Consider the following 22,857-nt stretch of genomic DNA (forward strand, 5'->3'; position numbering starts at 1 on the left):
CTTTATGTAGTTGGACCAGAATTTATTAATGGCGCGAGTGAAAGACGTGGATAAACGGTGTTCTTCACTCTGCCCTCCGATAGAGAATGGGAGAAAGACAGAAAAATACAGTTTTCTTTTCCTTTATCTTTTTTTTTTTTTTTTTTTCTGAGGTCAAATTGAAGCACCAGTTTGTTCCTAACTTATTATTAACCATATACGTACCTGGCATTTTCTGGGCTTCTAAATAAAGAGAAACCCCTGCGTGGCCACCACTTTCCGTTTAGACGACACTGGCAGTGGACCAGCCAAATCCCTTACGATGACGTGGCAGAATTTAATTCGTCCAGTTCACCAAACTCCTTAGTTGAAAAGTTCACACGTCTCCACTACGTCGGTGGAGGATGGTTGGATTCACGGCGAGTGGGAGCATAGACATATTGGCATCGCGTGGAACTAATAACTTGCTTGTTCTTTGTACTGTTGTACATGAGTATTTGCAGACCGCCATGCATAATGGTTCATTAATGAAAAAAAAATATATATATATACATAATAAATAAATATTTGAGCATCCAAATTCCAAATCTGAAAGCAGAAAAAAAAACTATTTGTTTCGCATACACCCACGTGACAGGTTTGTTGCAACTTGCCTATGTTTTCAGTCATATTATTATCATATGTATAACATATTAATTAATTAGGTATAAAAGAATTAATACTGATAAATAAAGGAATATTTAGGGCACCTCATATTTCCTTTTTAAATAATTACTAATTACATTAGGGTATCTTGCTTCATTAAGTAAAAGTAAATGACAAACGACAAAGAGATATTGTACATTGCACTTCTCTCATGTGGGTTCTTAGTCGTTCACAAAAATGGGAAGGTCAGTAGACTACTTTCACGTTTAGTTTGTTCGTCGAATGCGACATATGTAAACCTAAATTATTGCTCAATTTATAAGTAGAGACGTGACTCTTTACCCCCTTTTTTTCAATGCTGGAAAATAAGATGTTCCTTTTCATCTATTCCGAATCATTGCCAAGAAAGCCAGCTCCATGATGTCCCACAAAGAAAAGTATACCAATTACTTTCTGTTACATGTCAATTTTGTTTTTGTTTATTTTTAATGGCATTTGTGGTTCTAATAGATGCATTTATCATAGGAACATGGGGCCGGTGTACCATTTAGTACATATGAAACATATGGAAAATATTTTATTTGTATGTCGTATGTGTATTGGACAATATTTTTACATGTTTCATGTGTATTAATTGGATGCTACATTAGTCACATAGTATACTTGGAACATGCAAAAATTATTCCCTTTATTGGAATTATATACTTCTCATTAATTTCTGCAAATCACGGTTGATACATGTGTAAAAAGAATTCATAAAAAACACAGAAATAAAAACTTTCCCAAATGTTCTTCCTACTTAAAAAGGAAGAAGATCCTAAAAATAGGCCTTTGCCACTAAAAGCAGAGTTTGTATGCGAGACAGACAGTATAGCATCTTTTTACTATTTGAATATTGGAATGTTATTCTATACCAAATGTCCCCTCATATATACAAGATAATAGGGGAGAAAGGAAAACAAAAGATTATTGAGATGACCGGTCAGAGCAGACAGCAAGGAATGAGCATATAGAATCGCCCAGCCTTCTTTCTCTTCAATCCAACACAACAACACATTGCATGCCAACTTCAAAAATCTCTAACATTTGTAATATATATATACTGGTTACATTAGAAGGAAGGAAATAGGAAATACAAATTTATAAATAAACTCAATTCTAGACATGTAATTATAAAAAAACTCAAGCACTATTTAAACATAGAAACACACTCAAAATCAACCACAAAGTCAATTTTTTGGGTGTGTTTATAAATGGGTTTTGAGTGTGTGTAATGATGAGTTTTGGGTGTGTTTACATGTTTAAATAGTGTTTGGGTTTTTTTATAATTTCAACCCCCATTTTGGATGTTTTAGTGAAACTCCCAATAGGAAATCTGTTCGGATTTCGAACTTGGGGGCCAAGCCAGGCATGGGGAAGGGGAGGCCACCACTGCGGTACTTGCTCTCGACAATATATAATATTTGTATTATCGCGTGGACCATACCTACCCAGGAATTGATTGAATTTTGCCTATGATAAATGGTCTTATAATAATTTCCTCAGCAATACGATAAGGTTTCAAGATAAATGCATACCATCAAGTCCAATATAACCTACCAAACGAAACCCATTGTTACAGCAAGAGTAGGGTATCAGTGTCTTCAATCATGACAAACTTCAATCGAGTACGTCACAGTTGACGTCATGTGATTGAGAAAGCTGATAGCCTACGTACGAACCTAGCAACTTACTAGCAGAATTTTGATATGCAAATTGAAGCATCCATTGAATGAAGCAAGTAGACTTCTATGGTCCATGCGAACTTTTCTAAGTAGACAATTCCAAGCACAGAAAAAACAAACTAATTGATACACCAAAATCCAATTAAATTGAGACTCACACACTGACCTATCCATCATTATCTCATTTTACGTTACAAACTAGTCCACTTTCAATTTATTTCTTTCACATTATCGTTTTCTTAGGGATCGTTTCATAATCATTCCAGTATAGCGGAAAAACAAAAGAAAAATATAAGTGCGAATGAGAGTGAAGATGAGATTGAGCGGGGAGGGAGAGAGAAAGGAGTAACAAAAGTGAAAACTAAAAACTGAAATATATTTTTTTTAAAAATTCGCTTTTGTTACTCTTCCCTTTCATCATCTCTCTCAATCTCATCCTCTCACTCTCATTTTTACTCTCATTTTCCTCTATACTCTACTATAAAAAATATAAACTAAAATTAAAATAGTTATCAAACGGACTCAAATAATGAGTGTATGTGAATAATAAAAAAACAATAAACATGAGTTACGTGAGGAAATTGAATGCACCTCTGACACCCAAATTTAATCTAGTAATACTTATAATATCCACCCGCCTTGTCGGACCGTGGACCACGATGACGTGGCTAAACTTAAGCCGTCCAATCTACCTAACGAGTTCTTCCGGACGACCAGGTTGCTCTGCCTGCGTAGAAATTCAAGCTGGGACTGTCTTCATATAATGGGTGGGCCTCTAGAAAATGAGTAACCCCTTCTCAAAATAACCAAAATGGGCCGCAACGGTTTGGATTGGCCCTTGAATTTTGGGGTTGTCGAATTATAGGCCTGGGCCCAACTCAAAATTAAAAAAAATTGAAGCCCAGATGCCTCGAAGTCTAGAAGCATCGCGTAGTCTCTCCACTCTTGTATGTACTCGTTTAATCCCGAAAGGCCGTAACTCACAAACCAAACTCATTGTTGTAGTAGGTCACGACTCGCAAGAGGGTTTGCTCTTTGCTCTGCTCTTATTTTAGGGTTTTACACTTTCCTTTCTTCTTCCCAGAACAATATGAGGTAAGCTCTTCTTCTTCTGCTTTCGCCCTCTCATGTCGTCCTTGATACATTTCATGCCATTGTTTTTCTTCCTTCATATTCAATATTTATATAATATTTGTGATATCGTTTCCTCTCTATAGACTTGTGCGTTTAGCTGTTTAAATTTGAGGTTTTGAAATCATATTTGGCTGTTTAAAAGAAAGAAAAAAGAGAGAGCATAGACTATGGTTCAAGAAATGAAGATATTCTATGGGACTCTGTTTGCTTTACTGGGTTTTTTTTCGTCTTGTTTTTAATGGAAAAATATAGGACATTGTATTGTTTTTGGATTGAAGCCTGTGATTTATCTATGTTATGATCATAATTTCGTCACCGTTTTGAGAATAGTTATTTGTCCCTTTGAGTTTGCCTTGTCACTCTGTTGATATTTGGTCTCAAATTTATAAAAAGCAAACAATTTGGTCGTCAATTTGAAATGTACTTACCCTGAGCCTTTGAGCCATTGATTGTGAAGATAGGAGAGAATTCTGTTCTAGTTTTTCTTTAGGTGATATTGGCTTGATGATGCATATTTCAAACTAATTTTGCGCTGACATGCTTCAATTGTGGCAGTCGTCATCCTGAGGTGAAGTGGGCCCAAAGGGTGGACAAGGTTTTCATTACTGTGCTTTTGCCTGATGCAAAGGACGCCAAGGTTAAACTTGAACCTGATGGAGTTTTTAGTTTCTCTGCTAGTGCCGGTGCAGAGAATCACCATTATGAACTGAAACTAGATCTTTTTGATAAGGTTAATGTGGAGGTAATAATTTGTTTATCTAATCTTAAATACTTGGATATTCTTTCAAAATGCTTGCGTTTATATGGATTCTTATTCTGTCCTATAACCTTATAATAGGAAAGCAAAATAAATGTTGGAGTGAGGAGTATCTTCTGTATCTTGGAGAAGGCAGAGAAAGTTTGGTGGAAGAAGCTTTTGCGTGGAGATGAAAAGACACCCCATTATGTCAAAGTAGATTGGGACAAATGGGTGGATGAAGACGAGGATACTGGTATACATCTTGCATATGCTGTTCCATTTCTTCGAACTGTTTAATTTGACAAAGCTGGCATACTTCTTGTATTTTACTAAATTACCACTTCTTGTTCTGATCAGGATCAGGTCCAAGTGACTTGGATTTGGGAGGGATGGATTTCTCGGTTAGTATATACTAACTTATGGGATTTCATTTTTTGAATTATTTTCGTGCGTATATATTCATTGTTCTGACTCTACTTGGATTATGCAGAAATTTGGTGGTATGGGAGGCGACGATGCAATGGGTGACTTTGATGATAGTGACGAAGGTAAGAAGACAAATTAGCTTAATCCTTAGTGGCAAACTGAGTAAAGATCAATATTGTAGTAAGCGTAGGTCAAGAATTCACAACACAACTTTCATGTTGTATATATGTGCTGGGTACCTTCATTAACCCCACCCCTACCCCCGCAAAAATGAAAGGACCCATTAGCTTGTATAGTTGAGGTTTGGGTAAGTTCTTGCTGTAATGTTTTTCCTCTTGAGCGGCCATGTAGCTGCTATAGGTGCATATAAAATTACTTTTGATAAGTTCATTTGTTGGATGAAAGAGAATAAAATGATTTCTTAAGCTACCATCGCTTGTTCAGTACCTCTGTAATCTTGACTACTCCTTTTATTGCAGACCTAGAATTGCCAAAGCCGGGAGAACACGAAGCAGAAGAGATTGGAGATGATCCTTCGGAAGAGAAGAAGGAAGAGAAAAAGGAAGCTGCAGGGAGCACATAATTTCATGTTACCGTAGCAGTCAACCAAAGCTTGCATGGTTATGGAGTGATTTTTTTCTTCTGCCTTAGTTACTAGGTGTCTGGTTTTTATCTAACCGCGTTAAGCAATCCTGCTCTATCTTCGATGTTAGCAAAATGATGAGTTCTGGATTACAGAACTGGCAATGCTCAGGGTGTTGTACTTTTAGCTATTTGTTTCGTGGATCTGAACTATGGGTTTTATTCCTAGTCATGAAGTTTACTACCTTGAAGTTTGCTGAGTTTCAGCTTTTCATACATGAAGTTTTTCGGGTCTCATTCTCATGCCTAATGTTTATTTTTGGAACACTTTCATACATTTGTTAGTGCTTTAGTTAATCCCTCCATTAAAATGCTGATGTGGCAATCGGTGGATCCATATGGACTGAGAAATTTTAAAAAATAAAAAATAAGTAAATAATCTAATAAAATAGAAAAGATAAAGATTAGATTTGATTAATTTTTTATTGATTAACTGGTTATTTGCTTTTTGAATTTGTACTTTAACTTTTGATTTACCTTATATCTTTTTTTTATAAAAAAATTAAGGATATGAATTTTTTTCCCACCTAATTTCCCCTTTGACGTTTAAATCATTAACATTTCATTCAATTTTCTGTTAAATTATTAAAAAATTAAAGAAAAAGGAACAAAACAAACCTATCCTACCGACAGACCCCCACCTCTTTTTTTCTCCCCCAACTTGACTACCCCTTCCCCACCTGCAACTCACCCCAAGACTAATTTGCAACCCATCTCCCCTCCCCACAGTCGCTGCCTCTCCTTTCGCAACACACCCCCAAACCCATGACCACCCTTCTACCCATCGCAGCCTCCCTCTCCCTCTCAACAGCTCACCTTCCCACAGCCACCACCCCACAACCATCACGCACACTCTCTCTCTCTCTTCCCCTAAACCCCAGGTCCATCCCCGACACCCACAAAATCACCCACCTCGCCACAACCCCTTTGCCTCGGGGGCGGTTTTTGATCAAATAGATTTGGGATTTTTTTTGTGTTCAAATATGTGCATATGGGTTTTTTTTTGTTCAAATATATGGTGGTGGTTTTGGTGGTGTTGTATTGGATGTGTTCGATTTTGGAAGGGGGTTGGTCTGAGGCTTAGAGCAACTCCACCCATTTCCCCTTCGGTTTTTTAGGTTTTAGACATAAAAAAAATTTCACCAAAACGAGGGGTACTGTAGCGCTACAGATCTACAGTACCTCGCTACAGATATCGCTACAGACTCGCTGATTTGATTTTTTCCTGTTGCCACGTGGCGTCGGCTGGGCTCTCCGATCTGATTTTTTCCTCCAATCCAACAGCAGCCAATTTTTTTGCAATAAAATACTGAAAAAATTCGAAATTTTTTTAAAAAATACCCAAAAATTAATGAATTTTTTTCTATAAATACCAGCCTTTTTTTATAATTTATCTGAAATTTGAAATTGAAAATTTTATCCGATTATGAGATATGAATAATATTGACACGTAGGAACCCGAAAATCTTATCCGAAAATATTATCTAAATTAATTATTGAGGTAAAAAAAGTTGTGAATAAAACAAAAAATGAATAGTAATTGCCCTTAGCAAGGGTAACGGGTGAAACACAAAATTCGGATTTTGCAGGGCAACCACTATTCATGTGAATAGTGGCTGCCTAACTCCCTTGCCATGGCTAAGGGCAAATGGGTGGAGTTGCTCTTAGCCATGACAAGGGGAGCTAGGCAGCCACTATTCACGTGAATAGTGGTTGCCCTGCAAGTCCGAATTTTGTGTTTCCACCGTTGCCCTTGCTAAGGCATTATATTCATTTTTTTGGTTTTATTCACAATTTTTTTTACCTCAATAATTAATTTGGATAATATTTTCGGATAAGATTTACGGGTTCCTAGGTGTCAAGACTATTCATAATCGGATAAAATTTCGGGATAAGATTTTTGGGTTCAAATTTTGGATGAATTTCAAAATTCAAATTGAATGCTTTGTTGTTTTCTTATTTATTATTGTGCCTTGTTTGTAGTTTTTGTTTTAATTTTAATTATGTTTTGTTTGATGTATGGAATATGTTGAATAAAATGGTCTTTTATTGAATGCTTTGTTTATTAAATAAAAAAATCCAATACAAGTCATTAAGAATTAATAGAAGAAGCCATAAAAATAAGAAATAAAAATACAAGGTGAAAGAGATGAAAATGTTAAGTGAAGAGTGAAAAAAATGTTGAGTAATTGTAGAAGTAGAATAAAATGTATGAGAATTGGTGTTGAAAGTGAAGGGTATTTATAGGTATTTATAGGGAAAAAAAAATCAGAATTTTTTAGTATTTTTTTTAAAAAAATTTCGATTTTTTTTCATAATTTTATTGTTGGAAAATCGTCACCGTTGGATGAAGGTTGTGGAATCAAATCGAGCTCAAGGCGTGCCGCGTGGCTTCCAAATGTTGGGCTGCGTCGTGGCGTCGACGCACATATGGTTCAAATTTTTCTTGTTGGCGCGTGCAATGCACACGCCAACGATAAAAATTTGATTACGCGTGTTGACGTCAACATGACGTCACCCCGCATTTTGGACCTCGGGTAGAAGTTGCTTGAGCCAGCCCGGGTTGGTGTGTCCCACACCCCGGCCCGGGCTCCACCGAACGCAAATATTTTTTTTTTTCCCTAGCCTCGGGCTGGGCTTGCCTGGAGTGGCTCTTATAGGTAGTGGAGTTGGTCCGAGGATGACATTCTCTCTACTCTGTTTTTTTTAATAAAAAATTTATTTCTATCATTATTGATTATTATTTCAAATTATTTTATTTTATTTTAACATAGAAATGATCAATTTGTCTTCGTATTTAACGGCAAATTGGATGAAATGTTGAGGATTTAGACGGCACGGGAGAAATTGGCAAAAAAAACAAAATTCATATCCTTAATTTTCTAAATATATATATATAGGTAAATCGAAAATTAGGTACAAGTTCATAGGATAAATCACTAGTTAACAAATTTTCTTTTTTATTTACTTTTTAAATGGGTAATTTGAAGATAGAATCATTGGTAAAGGATCTTTGGGGGTAATTAGATTATGGATATGTCGACATAAATTGGTTGACTAAATGTTGACTTTTACCATAGCGGAGCTAAAACCCTAAACCCAAAAGAGCGTTTGTAATTTTGTTTAGCCGGCTCAAAATAGAAGCGCCTCGCACGACGGAGAGACACAGACAGAGAGATGGAAGCTACGGACATGGACGTGGAGGAACAACCCGAGTCTAATCCAAACTCGTTCAGGCGTTTCGGGCTAAAAAACTCTATCCAAACAAATTTCGGAGATGACTACGTTTTCCAAATTGTCCCCAAGTACGTTCCCTTTGTTTTAGCTTCTCTCTTCAAAACATATTCCTTTACTTTCTGTTTGGTTCCCACGAAAATCCTGAAAATCTTTGTCACATAATTGAATTATTGTCTCTGATAATAAAACCCACCAAACGAACAATTCGACATTTCAATTGCGTTGCGCAGCTTGCACTTCCCACTTTACGCTAAACACTTCAATTTCTTCCTTTTCGTAAATTTTCTTTGATTAAATTGGGTTATACGATTCTTTGTTGGGTTTGAATTTTTGTGGGCTGGCGGTGTCTCTGTCAACGATAGGAGGAATATATCAGTCTCCTTCAATAAGGAGGAATATATCAAGATTACAACACTAGGAAAGAAATCCCTAGTTACAATAGGAACCGATCAAGATCTAACTAGGAAAGAAATCCCCAGTTACAATAGGAACCCATCAAGATCTACAACACTAATCTCTAGTTACAATAGGAACCCAGAAAAAAGAAACACTTACAGAACTAGGAACATCTTGAAAAAACTTATAAATATGAGGCTAATTGAAGAGAGACTTCACCACCACAATAAGGAGCAATGGCAAACAACAACCTCACTTCTGCTTTCTCTTTTGCTCTCATCCTATGTGTTTCAGCTCTTTCACTAATTCCACATACCACCTCGTCAGCATCCCCATTCCAATTCCCTCCAACCCAATCCACAATTCTCCCTGACCCTTCAAGCTTCTTCTCTGCAAACCTCCTCACCACCCCTCTCCCCACCAATTCTTTTTTCCAGAACTTTGCTCTCAACAATGGTGACAAACCCGAGTACTTCCACCCCTACAGCATCAACTCCTCCTCATCCTCTCTCTCTCTCTCCTACCCATCTCTCTCCTCCACCTCTGCTTTCATCTCCCAAACCTTTGTCCCTGATCTCACCATCTCTGCCTCCCAAACCAGCGCCAACTTAGCTACAACAAATAACAGCAGCCGCGTAATCTCTGCCTTCACTGATCTCAGTGTCACCTTGGACTTTCCCTCCTCCAACCTTCGTTTCTTCCTCGCTCGAGGAAGTCCCTATGTCACCTGCAATGTGTCTAGCCCTACTGCGGTTTCTATCTCTACCATTCATGCAATCCTCAAATCCTATTCGAGCAACTCAAAGACCAAGTTCACCGTCCAGCTTGACAACAATCAAACGTGGGTTATGTACACCTCCTCCCCAACTAATTTGACTAGAAGCAGCCCATCAACCTTAACTTTTGATGGCTATTCTGGGAATATTCGGATTGCATTGGTGCCAAGTTCTGATCCAAAATACACAGCAATCCTTGACCGATTTAGTTCTGCTTACCCTGTTTCTGGTGAAGCTGTGTTCACAAAGCCATTCACTCTGGAATATAAATGGGAAAAGTATGGACGGGGAGATTTGCTTATGCTAGCTCATCCTCTCCATCTTCAGCTTCTGTCTAACGCTACTGTTTTGGAGGATTTCAAGTACAAGAGCATTGATGGTGATCTGGTTGGTATCGTTGGCAATTTGTGGGAGTTGAAATCTCATAATGTATCAGTCACTTGGCACTCAATTGGAGGTGTCAAACAAGCCTCATACCCTGAAATTGTTTCTGCGCTTCGTCGTGATGTTAAGGCTCTTAGTTCGACGCCAATAACAACTGCTTCGTCTTACTTTTATGGGAAATTGGTTGCCAGAGCAGCAAGGTTGGCTTTAATTGCCGAGGAGGTGAATTGTCTTGATGTGGTTCCAGCAATTAGGAAATACTTGGCGGATGCCATTGAGCCATGGTTGGATGGTACTTTTAGTGGGAATGGTTTTCTGTATGATCCTAAATGGGGTGGACTTGTCACCCAACAAGGATCAACCGATCGCGGTGCAGATTTTGGGTTTGGAGTTTATAATGATCACCATTATCATCTTGGATATTTTGTTTATGGTATTTCAGTGCTTGCAAAGATTGACCGTGCATGGGGGAGCAAGTACAAGCCTCAAGCTTACTCTCTTGCAGCAGATTTCATCAACATGGGCAACCAATCGAATTCAAACTTTCCTCGGTTGAGATGCTTTGATTTGTACAAACTACACTCATGGGCTGGAGGACTGGCTGAATTTGGAGATGGAAGGGACCAAGAGAGCACAAGTGAGGCAGTGAATGCTTACTACTCAGCTGCATTGATGGGCTTAGCTTATGGAGACACCAATCTTTTCAACAGTGGATCAATGCTTACAGCTCTGGAAATTCAAGCAGCTCAAATGTGGTGGCATGTAAGAGAAGGAGATACACTATATGAGGAAGAGTTCACAAAGGAAAATAGGATTGTGGGAATTTTATGGGCAAACAAGAGAGACAGTGGACTTTGGTTTGCTCCTCAAGAGGCAAAAGAAATGAGGCTTGGAATTCAGTTGCTGCCCATATCCCCAATCACTGAGATCTTGTTCTCTGATGATGGCTTTGCTAAGGAAATTGTGGAATGGGCATTGCCAGCTTTGAGTAGAGAAGGAGTTGAGGAAGGATGGGAGGGTTTTGTCTATGCCTTGCAAGGGATTTACGATAAGGATGGTGCTTTGGAGAAGATTAAGAGCTTGAAGGGTTTTGATGATGGAAACTCTTTCACTAATCTCCTATGGTGGATTCATAGTAGGAACTTAGGTTCACAGTAGGATATTTAAGTTAAGTTTTGTTGATTAGTCTTGAGGTTGTGTCTTTTTCGTTCATTTTTTTATTGTAGTTGGTAGCATGCATATTTAACAAATTCTTTGTATGTAACTTAACTAAATCAATTAGAAGTTCAATTTATAGCAATGGTCATGATCTATACATCCACTCCTACCTAATCAAATCCGCCTCCTCTCTGTCTCTCTCTTACCCTTCTCGCTTTTCCAACTCTGCTTTAATATACCAAATTTTCAAAGCTAACTTCACTATCTGTGCAATGTGCAAGACCAAGCCAAAACATTAACATCTATATAGCTTTGCAATTCCTTTTAATGCCAAGAAAGATGCATTCCAAATAACAAGCTACAATGTTTTGCTTAATCTGCTGTTCACAAAGGAGAGATGTGCTCAGAAGGAAGCATTATCTTCAAGTAAAATCTTTGTTTTAGCTTCTTGCTTCAAAATATATTCCTTTACTTTCTGTTTGGTTCCCACGAAAATCCTGAAAATCTGTCACAGAATTGAATTATTGACTCTGCTAATAAAACCCACCAAACAAACAATTCGACATTTCAATTGTGTTATGCAGCTCGCACTTCCCACTTTAAGCTAAACACTTCAATTTCTTCCTTTTCATAAATTTTCTCTGAACCCAAACATAGTTGATTAAATTGGGTCATATGATTATTGGGTTTGAATTTTTTGTGGGCTTTTGGTGGAAGGGATGATTGGACAGCAATGGCGGTGTCTCTGTCAACGAACGCAGTGAAGGTGTACTCACCAGTGACAGGTCAGTACTATGGAGAGTGCAAGGGCCACTCTGCAACTATCAACCACATCTCTTTCTCAGGTCCTTCAACTCCTCATGTCTTGCATTCATGTTCTTCTGACGGAACCATTAGAGCTTGGGACACCCGCACATTCCAACAGGTTCATTTCTCTAATTGCATACATAAACTGGTACCTCTGTGTCTGGACATATTTTTATGTTCTTGATTTGTTTTTGTTTTATTGTTAATGCTGCAGGTGTCTTCTTTTCATTCTGGTTCTTCTCAAGAGATTTTCAGCTTTTCATTTGGAGGATCAGCTAACAATCTTCTTGCTGCCGGATGTAACACTCAGGTGCTGCATTTATTGTAAGAGTTTTGATCACGCTTGGTGTCTCCATTCATTATTTGATTAAGATTTTAGCAGAAATCATTGCTTCCACCATTTTGTCCACATTGAAGGAAGAGTGTATGTTAGTTTTTGTTCTAAAATTCCAGAGGATAATCCGCTCAATGTTTCACATTCACTCTTTAGTCTTCTGAAACTGATTGGATGGAAAACTATTTTAAGTCCATATGCTTATGTTTGCTTATCCTTGCTTATTTCGATGGACTCCATATAATTTGTTTTCTCCCTTCTTGCTGTATGACTTGCTATATCAGATACTATTCTGGGATTGGAGGAATGATAAACAAGTCGCATGCCTGGAGGACTCTCATGTAGAAGATGTTACCCAGGTTGGTTCTAATGCATGAGCTGTTTGTTTCAGCCATTTACTCATCCAATCTTGTATCCATGGGTTCCTGACCGTCACAGCATTTGGATGGCCTGGTAAATTATGCTGGGATTTCCTGTCTGATTTCATTTACATGTAGACTGGTACTCTTGGCAATTGTCACTTGCAACATTTGACCATATACTTGTATCATGGATTGGGTAGTTTAGCTTTAGCTGTTGTGACTTTAATCTTTCACCAAGTTGCATTGTAACGGGTGTGCTTATGCGACAGCGCAGAGCAGAATATTTAACTTTTATGTTTTCCATAGGTTCACTTCATTCCTGACCATCAAAGCAAGCTTCTTTCTGCTTCTGTCGATGGATTGATATGTGTATTTGATACAGATGGGGATATCAATGATGATGATCATCTGGAATCAGTAAGTTCAAGTTTGTAGAGTTTCAAAATTTATAGTTCAAGCTTGTCATAATAATTTACATTCTCAATAACCTAGGTGCTTAATGTGGGAACTTCAGTTGGGAAGGTTGGGTTTTTTGGAGAGACGTATCAAAAGCTTTGGTGTTTGACCCATATTGAAACCTTAAGGTACCTCTTTCTATAATTTAATCATGAATTTACTACTGTTAGACTTTGGTCTTGTAAATTGTAATCATAGTGGATTGTCTAGTGATTTGCATCTTTCACCATCAGTAGACCAACTCGGGAAACAGGCTTGAAGTTAAGAGCTTTGAACAGCTGTCTTCGCATTTGATTTCAAATATTTGCATGTGATGCTTATGTTTTACTCTGTTTTCTCCCCCAACTTGTAACCTGCAAGATGCAGATATTTTACTCTCTTTTCACTCATGTAGTATCTGGGACTGGAAAGATGGAAGTGAAACAAATTTCAAGGATGCTCGTTCTTTGGCTTCTGACTGCTGGACACTGGATGATGTAAGTTGTTCTGTCCAACAGATTCATATTTGAAATGTATCTTGTATGCCATTAATTTGGAGGACATGGATAAACTCAGTTCGTACACAATTTCCCAACCAAATATCATTTTAGCATGAAAAAAAAAATGCTTCTACTTTTAGCCAAGTCAATTGAACTTTTTCTGGCAGGTTGATTATTTTGTTGATTGCCACTACGCGAGAGAAGCAGAACAATTATGGGTAATTGGTGGCACGAATACTGGCACTTTGGGTTACTTTCCTGTAAGTTATAGAGGAACGAGAGCTATAGGGTCCCCTGAAGCAGTTCTTGGAGGTGGACATACAGGTATTGTTCGAAGTGTGTTACCCATGTCAAGCATGCCGGGCAGGTCCAGCCAAGGTCAAGGCAATGGCATTTTTGGATGGACTGGTGGAGAAGATGGCCGCTTATGTTGTTGGTCATCCGATAATTCTCCTGAGATAAACCGATCATGGATTTCAAGCACACTGGTTTTGAGATCACCAAGGACCCGCCACACAATAAGGCATCATCCCTACTAGGAAAACGACTTAAATTTTTCTAATTATAAAGTTTATTTGCTTTTCCTGTAATTTTATTTATTTTTAAAAAAATTGTAAGGATCAAAGTTTCCTAGTTACTGAAATTTCTGTACCATATTTGTATTATCTATCCACCATTTACAATGACTTTCAAGGTTTTATAAGTCAGCACATTTGAGCATGATTCAATTAGTTTCACCAGAGTAGGCTATACTATTGGATTGTGAAGGTAAATTATGTTGTGTCTGAACGAGTTTGCATGACTGAGGAACCTTAGGAAGAAAAAAACGGAAAGAGGGAGCAACGGACAGAGTAATAAGTGCAAAAATATGATAACATTGTCAAGATAAAATTTTCAAGCCCACCAGAGGAAACAGACACATCGGCTACATTGGAGCGAAAGAACCATGCCATCTAAATCGCACTACCATAATAAGAAGCATCACAACCAAAAAAACCCCAGACATTTCACATGAGAGTTGGGCCAAAATGCCTTTAAAAGTAGCAACTCGCCCATCGAAGCTCTTTTCACATTATAAGCATAATCACGCTCGTCCTCGTCCTCCACCTGACAGAAAAAACAAGAAAATAAGCCTTGTGCCAGCAGAAATTCACAACTTTAAGCTAAGCTGTCATCCCCGGAGAGAGTTTATGACAAAAAGATCCAAAATTGCATGGTGCTTATACTCAGAAAGTAATCACCCCAACAAAGGATCAACTTATATGACAATTGAACTCTCTTTTCTTCCTAGAGTACAAAAGGGGGAAAGATGGGCAAACATGTTACCTCTGCCTCCACCGGCCTTCCCACCTGGTCCACCTCTGCCTCGGCCTCCACCAGCACCCTTAGAACCACCATCATCTAGGCCACGTCCAATGCCTTTTGCCTGACGTCCACCAGGACCATCCTCCCTACCTCCTCTTCCTCTTCCACGTCCTACTCCAGGTGGTTTCCTATCTGGAGAAGTTTATCAAACCGCATAAAGTTAGAGCAATTTCTACTTATCTCAATGCATAAAGCTTTATCCTTGCAAATAAACATAAATAGTTTGTCCAATGTTGAGAGCAGATATATAGAGAATGCTCCAAGAAATCTTTTTTCCAACTTTGGATGGAGGGGGGGAGAATAAAAAAAAACCTGCCTTCGCAAAGTAAAACATCATTATCATACCTGAACGGCTCTTGGTCTCTTCTTGAACTTTGTCTATCACCTGAAATACAAAAGCAACAGAACTACATCATTCCGATAGGCTTCTAAAGCATTCGAAAAAAAATCAGGGCAAATAACTGGAAGAATGCTCAAGTAAAAACTCCTATTGCATGTGTTACCATTTTCCAATGGTAGACATAATCAACCAAAACGTAACAAGGTTCTGTCAAAGGATTTTATAAAGTTCCACATGGGTCCCCCACAAAGTATAATGTAAATTTGATTCAGGCCTTTTATTTTTTGGGAGATAAGAATTGTATCCATGAACCATACTCCAAAACTGGTTATGTTAGATCCTGAGATGTGCTCCCTTGCTAAAGACAATAAAGCCGTAGAAACATCAATGCATACCTCATCAGGAACTCTAAGATACTTTATCGTATTCCCACGGATGTAACATTCAGGCATTCTCCAAAACCTGTCTCCATCCTACACAGTATTCCAATAAAACTAAATGAGTCTCTTATATAAGAATTAATTTAAATTTCAAGTCCAGCCAACTTCAAGAATACAAGATATAGACTCACTTTGGAGGTACAAATGACTTCTCGAAGATGGATGTTCATCCAAGTGTCGCAGTTGACCAAATGGCCATTGTAGGTCTCCCCATTTTTCAATTCAACCAGCTGTTATAGCAAAGAAAAACTTCAAATTAAAATCTCAATGGACAATCCAAACATCGTACTATGTTAAATAGTGATTCTGAGTCTGGAACTACCACAAAAGAGGTAAAGATCTTACCATGGGGTGCCCTTGGGCAGTCTTCAGCAAAGATAGAGGGAGCTGCAATGGTGAAAAGGAAAAACGTAATTAAAAGCTCAAAACAAGAAAGGAAAACGAAGTCCTAAAATTTCATTTGATTTCATTATTCGAATTTTATTATTAAAAAAAAGGCACGGTTATACACCGTTTAGTTTCCTCCGTTTTCTGAGAAACCAAACAAACGGTAGAACAAATAATTTGAAAGAGAAACATACCATCTTTAAGGGCTCAGAAAGCAGACTAAAAGAACCAAAGAGACCTGCAACCAAAGTCAGTGAGAATTTTAGAAACGAAAAAAGAAAAGAAAAGAAAAGAAACCCTAAAAAATTTGAAATTGGAAAAGGCGTTGTTCTTAGCCAAAAAGAGGATACGGTAAGGAAACCCTAGCTGAAGAGCGTAGAAGATTACCAGTAAACAGCTTTGGATCGCGAGGAAGGAACGTTTCCGCGGTTTGCTTCCGCTCCCAACGACCCTCTATTCTCTCTTATGAGTATGGAGCGGGCTTTCTATACAAGTTAAAACAAGAGAGAAGTGGCCTTTATCTCCCTTCTCTTTCTCTTACTTAAAGGTTTAAAAAGGGTTTCATTTATTTTTACTTTTTTTTTTGGGTTCAACCGTTGCCCAATGGTTAAATAAGTGTCTGTATTCCGTACACAATTTATTTTTCCCTCTGTTTTATATATTACATCCTTTTTTTTTATATCAAATATTATATCCTCTCTTTTTTATATAAAAAATATATATCAAATGTTACATCCTTTTTTATATTTTGGCTTCCCCCATTCCACCCTTGTATTTATTTACGAATTATAAGATATATGGATAAATAAGGCACGAAAAGGTCCAAATTCTGATTGCGGGAGTATCAACCAAATGCCATGATGGCGTTTTAGTTTAGTAACAGGGGAAATCAAAATATGTGAAGAGAACCAAGAGTCCCAGCCCCTGAAGTACAATAGATGACACTAATATGTGCACGAGCCCCAGTATTTTTTGGTACAAAATAAGTTAGTGACCATAAGGAGGTCAGTCCAGGTTCCGGTAAGTTCCATCAAGCGTCTGCATCATCGTCTTCTTCCGACCTTCTAATGGTTTTCAAGTCAACCAAATGGCGCATAGTTGGTCTGCCATGCGGGCAATTCCACGGAGACTTCAGACCTGCCAAGTGCTCCAGAATCTGAAACAGGGGGATTAAGTCAGAAGATGTGACCGTTTCAAACCAACTCACAAGGATATCAGGGCTTCAGCATTAGTAAATTTCTCATAGTCTACAGCTATGCTTCACTAAAAAGGGCTGGAAGAGCTGGGTTGGTGGTTACGAATCAGGTGGAGGATCAACAGTAATGCAAAGTTATATTAAAGGTTGTTACCCTCTGCATCTCATTTCTTCCAAGGGCATCTCCAATCATAACGGATGATCTGCAAGCGCGTGATGCCAGCATTGCGCGAACTCTAGATGGGCAAACAGAATCAACAGTGTCCATCTTATAACTACCAATGATTGAGCATTCCCCATGACTATCAGCAAGAGTGGAAATGAGGTCCTTAACATCTGGACATTCAAATGCACATATTAGTTACATTCCCAGACTCCATTGCTAATCAGTCACTCCCAGACTCTCGAACTAAACATTTCAAATATTATATTCATGGAGACTGTTATGTTACACTATTCTACAATTAACAACATGGAAGATTTCCAAACAAGTGGTACCTTCAACTCCAAAAGTTATGTTTTTACTGAAGGGGACAGCTTTCAATTTGAAATGGTGCCCAGGTGGAGCATGTGGATCCTCTTCCAAAGAAAATCCATTTTTCCTAAGATTGGAACCAGAGTCCACGAAAATAAACTTTTTTTTATTAATGAATAAAGATATGCACAAAAGAAAATAGTTGGACAGAGTTTGCACCTGATTATGTCTATGTGCATGGAAGCTACCACTTCTTCTTGAGGAGATAACTCCAACCTCAATGGCCTACATACTCAAATGTGGAAGTGAACTTTCAGAACTTGATCTCTGATTTAAAGAGGGAACAAATCCTTTGCATAAGCAGAACAAGAATAACAGAAGGAATGGAAAAGAAAAGTGACATTGAAAAATAATGTGTACAGATTGGTTTTCCTTATCCCAAAGATTGACATTGAAAAATAATGTGTGAATTCAAAAGCAGTGGGACCAATATAAGAAATCGCAAGGAAGGATCATTTGAAACCGCTACTAATGTGATGCTGCAAAACACCAAAAAATTAAAATCATCATATGCCAAATATTAGGTGACTCACTATAGATTTTTTCTTAGACGCATACATGGTTTGACAGAGATGACCTATTCAATAATTTAGCCCACTGCAGAAATAATCCTACATTCTTTTCTTTTTAAGGTCAAACATCGTATGTCCTGAGGGATAAGGATATACCCAATAGAGGTAATCAAAAAATATAACTCACCGAAGCAAAGGCTGTTGGTTTAAGATGGTAGATTGTGACAGACGCTCAAAATTGTACTTCTCATCAGCAGCATGCTGGAAAGAGAAAAGACAATATCAAGTACCATTTTTCACTTAGGTATATAAGTTAACACAGTGCAAAAATTAGAAGAAGGAAGAATAACAAGAATGCATCACCCAACATAAAACTAATTCTGAAGCTGATGATAAATACCTGATCCACAATAAATAAATCCTGATCTAACTTCCCAATGATGAAGCCAAGATTGAACTGTCCAATCACCTAAGAATTGGGAAGCAACTGGAGGTCAGCACCAGTTAAACATAATGAGAAATCCCAAGCATGCATGCAGTAAATTTAGTAGGTAATCGTAGTGTTTATGATTTTTGGTGGGGGTAGATATGCTTCTTAGACTGTCCTGTCCCGTCCTGCTATGGTCCTGTCCCGTCCTGCTATGGATCAAATAGTCTAACCCAACAAACCCACAGCCTCCAAAACTACATCTCAGGCAGGTGAAAACATGCATATGTCCATCGAAAAGGTCAGATTGCAACTAAAGCATGATCACAGAGGTTTAGAAATTAAAAAAGAAGGGCAAAAGTAGAATGAAAAGAGAAAATAAGAAATGATAACATCATCCAGTCAAGGAAAGCTGATTTTAGTAATAGCACAGAAGTGCATAAAAGAGGAGTTAATGCAAACAACTACCTTCATTCTACCAAAATCTTGCTTCCTAAAAAGTCTTTCCAACTCAGTAGTGGCTGCAGCTAAAGCCCTTGCTTTGCGCTCCTCGTTTTCTGGTTGAGAAAGCTCCAATGTTGCAGCAGCATAGCACCTGTCAATGGCCATACAAATCAATCCCATCAAAAACAGAACGTAAAAATATTTTGCCACCTTCAAAAGTTATCACTCTGAAACCTTTGTGCTTTTACTCCTCCAGGCATGCTTGATTGCAATCTAGACAATCTCTGCTGCCTCCTTGTCTTTAGCTCTTGAAAACTAAATTGCAACGTGGAATGCATCATAAGACCAGAAGAAGGCTTTGGCTTTGGAGTGTCTGACAGTATACAAGAAGGTGATGGAGCTGAAACAGGAAGATCTTCAGACAAACTTTTAAGATCCCTGCTAGGTGAAGCAGTTGATGCCATATTAGAAAAAGGGTCTGCTTTCTGTTGAGCTTGTAAATCCTGTAATGAAAAATAGTCAAGTTGGACACCAAAAAGTTTAAACTTCAGTTGGGAGCAAGAAAACTGAAGGGTAACATAAGCATACCGAAGTCATCGTCACAGTTTAAAGAGGGCCTAAGAAAGAGTTTTTTTTCCTCAAATCTAACAAGAAATGTCATGCACAACCATATCTGATGAAGATATCATACAAATTTTTCTGCCTAAAAGCTGAACTAAAGGCAGCTAATCTGCATTGGTATTGGTTTAGTGATTTCATAATTTTTCTACATATTTTCTACAAATATTCCTTCTTTTTTTGATAGGATACAAATATACCATAATTCTCAAAGTAGCCAAACCTTTACTGTGGAAGGTGTAAAATAACCTTCAAATTTATGACACAAGGAGGACATGATGGCACCTTCTAGGGCCATAAAACACCAGACATTAACTTCCTTAGCTTTCAATGATTTTAATATTAACTAAAGAGAAACTTGTTAGTCTTATACATGTTAAGCTCAACGCAAACAAGTTTATAAAATTTGGTATAAACCCACTTACCTCTTCAAGTTCTTCATCTTTAGAGTTGCCTCCAGAAGAAACTGGACATCTGATTTTATTGAGGATCTTGTCTGCTCTCAGATACTTGGATGGCACATTCCCATCAACTTCAGCACAATTATCAACCTCAGCAGAATCATCAGCCTGGTGATGTTTAACCGGAGATTTTGAAACAGCGACAAGCAAATCAAAGGTGCTATTCTTGGATTGAGTTTGAAGAGCTTGGTTCCTTAGGACAGGCATTTCAGATAGCATTGTATTAATATTTTCATGCTTTCTTTTATTTACAGTTACAAATTGGTTAAGCGATGATTGAACACAGTTTGAACGACTACATGAATTTCCATTCTCAACGATGGTTGAAAGAGAATGGGTTCGATCAGTTGCCATCCTATTGCTATGTCTTATCAATTGCGTACTACCATCGACCTTCTTAATGCTGTGGACCTTTAAAGCGAAGTCTTTTCCCATTGAATTTCCGTGGCTCGACCCTTCTGCATCATGAGTGCACTCAGAGTCAGTTTCAAGAGCTTTCAGAGGAGCATTGCCCTCTGCAATCCGATCATCAACATGAACTTCTTCAGGAACACTGTCATCTGAAGATACCTGTCTTGGAAGCATACGAGACATTTGACGACGGAAACAGAACTCAGACCTACCTGCTTCCATAGTGGGCTCCTCCTCGACTTCATTAACAGAGTAATGAGCATTACTTGGAGAGTATCTCTGTTGCAAACCCTCCGGGGTGGGGATGCCCGCTTCTTCAGGAACACTGTCATCCGTAGATGATTGTTTCAGAAACTTATGAGACTTTTGACGAGGAGAACACAACTCAGACCTACCTGGTTCCTTAGCAGGCTCCTCAACTTTATTCACAGAGAAACGAGCATTATTTGGAGAATATATCTGCTGCAGACCCTCCCTTAGGGCAATCAGTATGGAGCTTTCATCAGAAAAGAACACTTTCCTTTTATCAGGAGTTACATTCACATCGCAGGCTCTTGTTGGAACATTGAAATTCATTATTGCAATGGGATGCTGCTGGGAGTTTGCTCCTCTATATAACTCATTCACAAGCTTGGTAACTTTAGGCATATCCACTGGTCTACCATTCACAAAAAAGAACTGTCTATCTCCCATATTTCGCCCACTACCCTGTCCAGACTTGGAAAGAAAACCATCAACCTTGCAACTTTCAGAAACAGATATACTCACAGGTTCTAAGCAATTGAACGTGCTCATACCGAAAAGTGTCACAATGTTATCCTTAAGGGAACCACTTCCTTGTGTTTTAAGTACCACAGACTTCACATTTTTACCGGTGGCATTGGTGCAGACGATACGAACTCCTTTCGCAATAAGGGCATAGGCCTAAAATTCAAATATCATAAGAAATGATATAAGATTTGATAGACTAAAATTCAATATAACATAATAATAAAGAAAGGCCAATGTGTTCTGTTATAACTCACGCACATTCAGTAAGGAAACAAGCTTTCCGTACTCCTTCCGAATGTTGCGACCAAATTCCTTGCACCGCACTGGTAAATTCGAAAACAAGCTCTTCACAGTGACGGTAGTCCCGACTTGCCGGGCCGTCTTCTTTTCGGCGACCAATAAACCCGAATGGTCAAAAGTCAAGTGCGTGGCAACGGGCTCGTTCTTCGTCCTGGTTTCCACTGTCAAATTCCCCAACGCACACAGAGAACTCAAGGCCTCGCCTCGGAACCCGAACGTGGTCAGAGACTGGAGGTCAGGGAAACCGACCAGTTTGGAAGTGTGATGCCTGAGGGCAAGGACCTTGAAGTTGTTCGGCGAAATGCCACAGCCATTGTCGATGACTTGGAACCACTCTTTGCCGTAGTCTTTGAGCGCGATTTCGATGCTGGTGGCGCCAGCGTCGAGGCTGTTCTCGACCAATTCTTTCACGGCGGCCGAGAGGTCTAGAATCACTTGGCCGGCGCAGATTCTGTGCACCACGCCCTTGTTTATGGGTTTTATGGTTGGAGAATCGGATGGAGTTGTTGCTTCCATTGAAACCCTAATTCATAAACCTCAAACTTCAGCTCATGGATACGACGCTGTTCTGGCTAGAAATTCACTGGAAAAATGCTCGTTCTTGATTCTGAGTGGGAAAAATTAAAACCCTAAGCGATTTTGCCGCCAAAACTGAAGCGGAACCGTTGAATGGTGACGGTATCGGTATTTATGCTGGCGAAGCTAACGTCTAAGTCTCTTAAGCGGCGTAGCCGGTATTTTTATTTTTATTTTTAAACTTTTCTCAACTTGTTGAATAGTGATAAAAGGAATTCCGGTAACCTTTTTCTTTTTCTTTTTCTTTTTCTTTTTGACATTGGAAGGGATCAAAATTAATTTTCCCAAAATCTTAATCTTAACTGATTTCCTTGATCGTACAAAACTTGGCATCAAAAGATGCAGCACAATGCATGGTGATGGAGGCTGGGTTTCAATGATCATCCCTGTAATTAAC

General features: G+C 38.5%; 5 protein-coding genes across 11 annotated transcripts; 3 read left to right on the plus strand and 2 right to left on the minus strand.

Annotated features, from left to right (window-relative positions):
* The first annotated feature begins 3,302 nt into the window (after window positions 1-3,302).
* Window positions 3,303-5,526, plus strand: LOC103333922 (HSP20-like chaperones superfamily protein). Its single transcript, XM_008236836.3, has 6 exons — window positions 3,303-3,443; window positions 4,038-4,224; window positions 4,321-4,474; window positions 4,579-4,622; window positions 4,712-4,769; window positions 5,127-5,526. Exons 1-6 carry the CDS (start codon window positions 3,439-3,441, stop codon window positions 5,228-5,230), a joined length of 552 nt encoding a protein of 183 aa, XP_008235058.2. The 5' UTR covers window positions 3,303-3,438; the 3' UTR covers window positions 5,231-5,526.
* Window positions 5,527-8,382: 2,856 nt separating this feature from the next.
* On the plus strand, window positions 8,383-14,398 carry LOC103333921 (Transducin/WD40 repeat-like superfamily protein). The gene is made up of 8 exons (XM_008236835.3): window positions 8,383-8,594; window positions 11,958-12,165; window positions 12,262-12,357; window positions 12,666-12,740; window positions 13,050-13,160; window positions 13,236-13,327; window positions 13,594-13,675; window positions 13,846-14,398. The coding sequence occupies exons 1-8, from the start codon at window positions 8,467-8,469 to the stop codon at window positions 14,215-14,217; spliced, it is 1,164 nt and encodes a 387-aa protein (XP_008235057.1). The 5' UTR covers window positions 8,383-8,466; the 3' UTR covers window positions 14,218-14,398.
* LOC103333925 (glucan endo-1,3-beta-D-glucosidase-like) lies at window positions 9,018-11,382 on the plus strand. Its single transcript, XM_008236841.3, has one exon. The coding sequence runs from the start codon at window positions 9,159-9,161 to the stop codon at window positions 11,238-11,240; it is 2,082 nt and encodes a 693-aa protein (XP_008235063.2). The 5' UTR covers window positions 9,018-9,158; the 3' UTR covers window positions 11,241-11,382.
* A 135-nt stretch (window positions 14,399-14,533) lies between the features above and the next one.
* Window positions 14,534-16,736, minus strand: EMB1644 (Small nuclear ribonucleoprotein family protein). The gene is made up of 8 exons (XM_008236834.3): window positions 16,598-16,736; window positions 16,405-16,448; window positions 16,169-16,210; window positions 15,955-16,053; window positions 15,779-15,856; window positions 15,389-15,428; window positions 15,005-15,175; window positions 14,534-14,785 (listed from the first exon to the last, which is right to left on the minus strand). Exons 2-8 carry the CDS (start codon window positions 16,405-16,407, stop codon window positions 14,763-14,765), a joined length of 456 nt encoding a protein of 151 aa, XP_008235056.1. The 5' UTR covers window positions 16,408-16,448; window positions 16,598-16,736; the 3' UTR covers window positions 14,534-14,762.
* A 276-nt stretch (window positions 16,737-17,012) lies between these two features.
* PMS1 (DNA mismatch repair protein) lies at window positions 17,013-22,570 on the minus strand. Of its 7 annotated transcripts, XM_008236833.3 has the most exons (10): window positions 21,843-22,570; window positions 20,367-21,737; window positions 19,558-19,826; window positions 19,348-19,474; window positions 18,853-18,921; window positions 18,640-18,713; window positions 18,100-18,165; window positions 17,904-18,007; window positions 17,560-17,741; window positions 17,013-17,366 (listed from the first exon to the last, which is right to left on the minus strand). In XM_008236833.3, exons 1-10 carry the CDS (start codon window positions 22,398-22,400, stop codon window positions 17,241-17,243), a joined length of 2,946 nt encoding a protein of 981 aa, XP_008235055.2. In that variant the 5' UTR covers window positions 22,401-22,570; the 3' UTR covers window positions 17,013-17,240. The 7 variants fall into 7 exon arrangements, 5 of the variants coding, with proteins under 5 accessions (XP_008235055.2, XP_088910284.1, XP_088910283.1 ...); XM_089054157.1 differs by lacking the exon at window positions 17,013-17,366 and having other exon boundaries at window positions 17,602-17,741; window positions 17,904-18,039; XM_089054158.1 differs by lacking the exons at window positions 17,013-17,366; window positions 17,904-18,007 and having other exon boundaries at window positions 17,598-17,741.
* Between the last annotated feature and the right edge of the window lie 287 nt (window positions 22,571-22,857).

This window comes from Prunus mume, linkage group LG6 (genome assembly GCF_029339155.1).
Source record: "Prunus mume cultivar Tortuosa linkage group LG6, ASM2933915v1, whole genome shotgun sequence".
NCBI lineage: Eukaryota > Viridiplantae > Streptophyta > Magnoliopsida > Rosales > Rosaceae > Prunus > Prunus mume.

Bases quoted from the DNA above. Each gene is read 5' to 3' on its own strand.
- EMB1644 (XM_008236834.3), bottom strand. The intron at 16,054-16,168 runs GTAAGATCTTTA...TTGCTATAACAG, and splicing joins CTGCCCAAGGGCACCCCATG to CTGGTTGAATTGAAAAATGG. The intron at 15,176-15,388 runs GTATGATAATGA...AAACTTCTCCAG, and splicing joins AGAGACCAAGAGCCGTTCAG to ATAGGAAACCACCTGGAGTA.
- LOC103333922 (XM_008236836.3), top strand. The intron at 4,225-4,320 runs GTAATAATTTGT...ACCTTATAATAG, and splicing joins TTGATAAGGTTAATGTGGAG to GAAAGCAAAATAAATGTTGG. The intron at 4,623-4,711 runs GTTAGTATATAC...TGGATTATGCAG, and splicing joins TGGGAGGGATGGATTTCTCG to AAATTTGGTGGTATGGGAGG.
- PMS1 (XM_008236833.3), bottom strand. From the start codon at position 22,400: ATGGAAGCAACAACTCCATCCGATTCTCCAACCATAAAACCCATAAAC. The intron at 21,738-21,842 runs GTGCGTGAGTTA...TTTGAATTTTAG, and splicing joins AGCTTGTTTCCTTACTGAAT to GCCTATGCCCTTATTGCGAA. The intron at 18,008-18,099 runs GTGCAAACTCTG...TTCCAATCTTAG, and splicing joins ATGCACATAGACATAATCAG to GAAAAATGGATTTTCTTTGG.
- LOC103333925 (XM_008236841.3), top strand. From the start codon at position 9,159: ATGGCAAACAACAACCTCACTTCTGCTTTCTCTTTTGCTCTCATCCTA.
- LOC103333921 (XM_008236835.3), top strand. From the start codon at position 8,467: ATGGAAGCTACGGACATGGACGTGGAGGAACAACCCGAGTCTAATCCA. The intron at 12,166-12,261 runs GTTCATTTCTCT...TTAATGCTGCAG, and splicing joins ACACCCGCACATTCCAACAG to GTGTCTTCTTTTCATTCTGG. The intron at 13,161-13,235 runs GTAAGTTCAAGT...TCAATAACCTAG, and splicing joins ATGATGATCATCTGGAATCA to GTGCTTAATGTGGGAACTTC.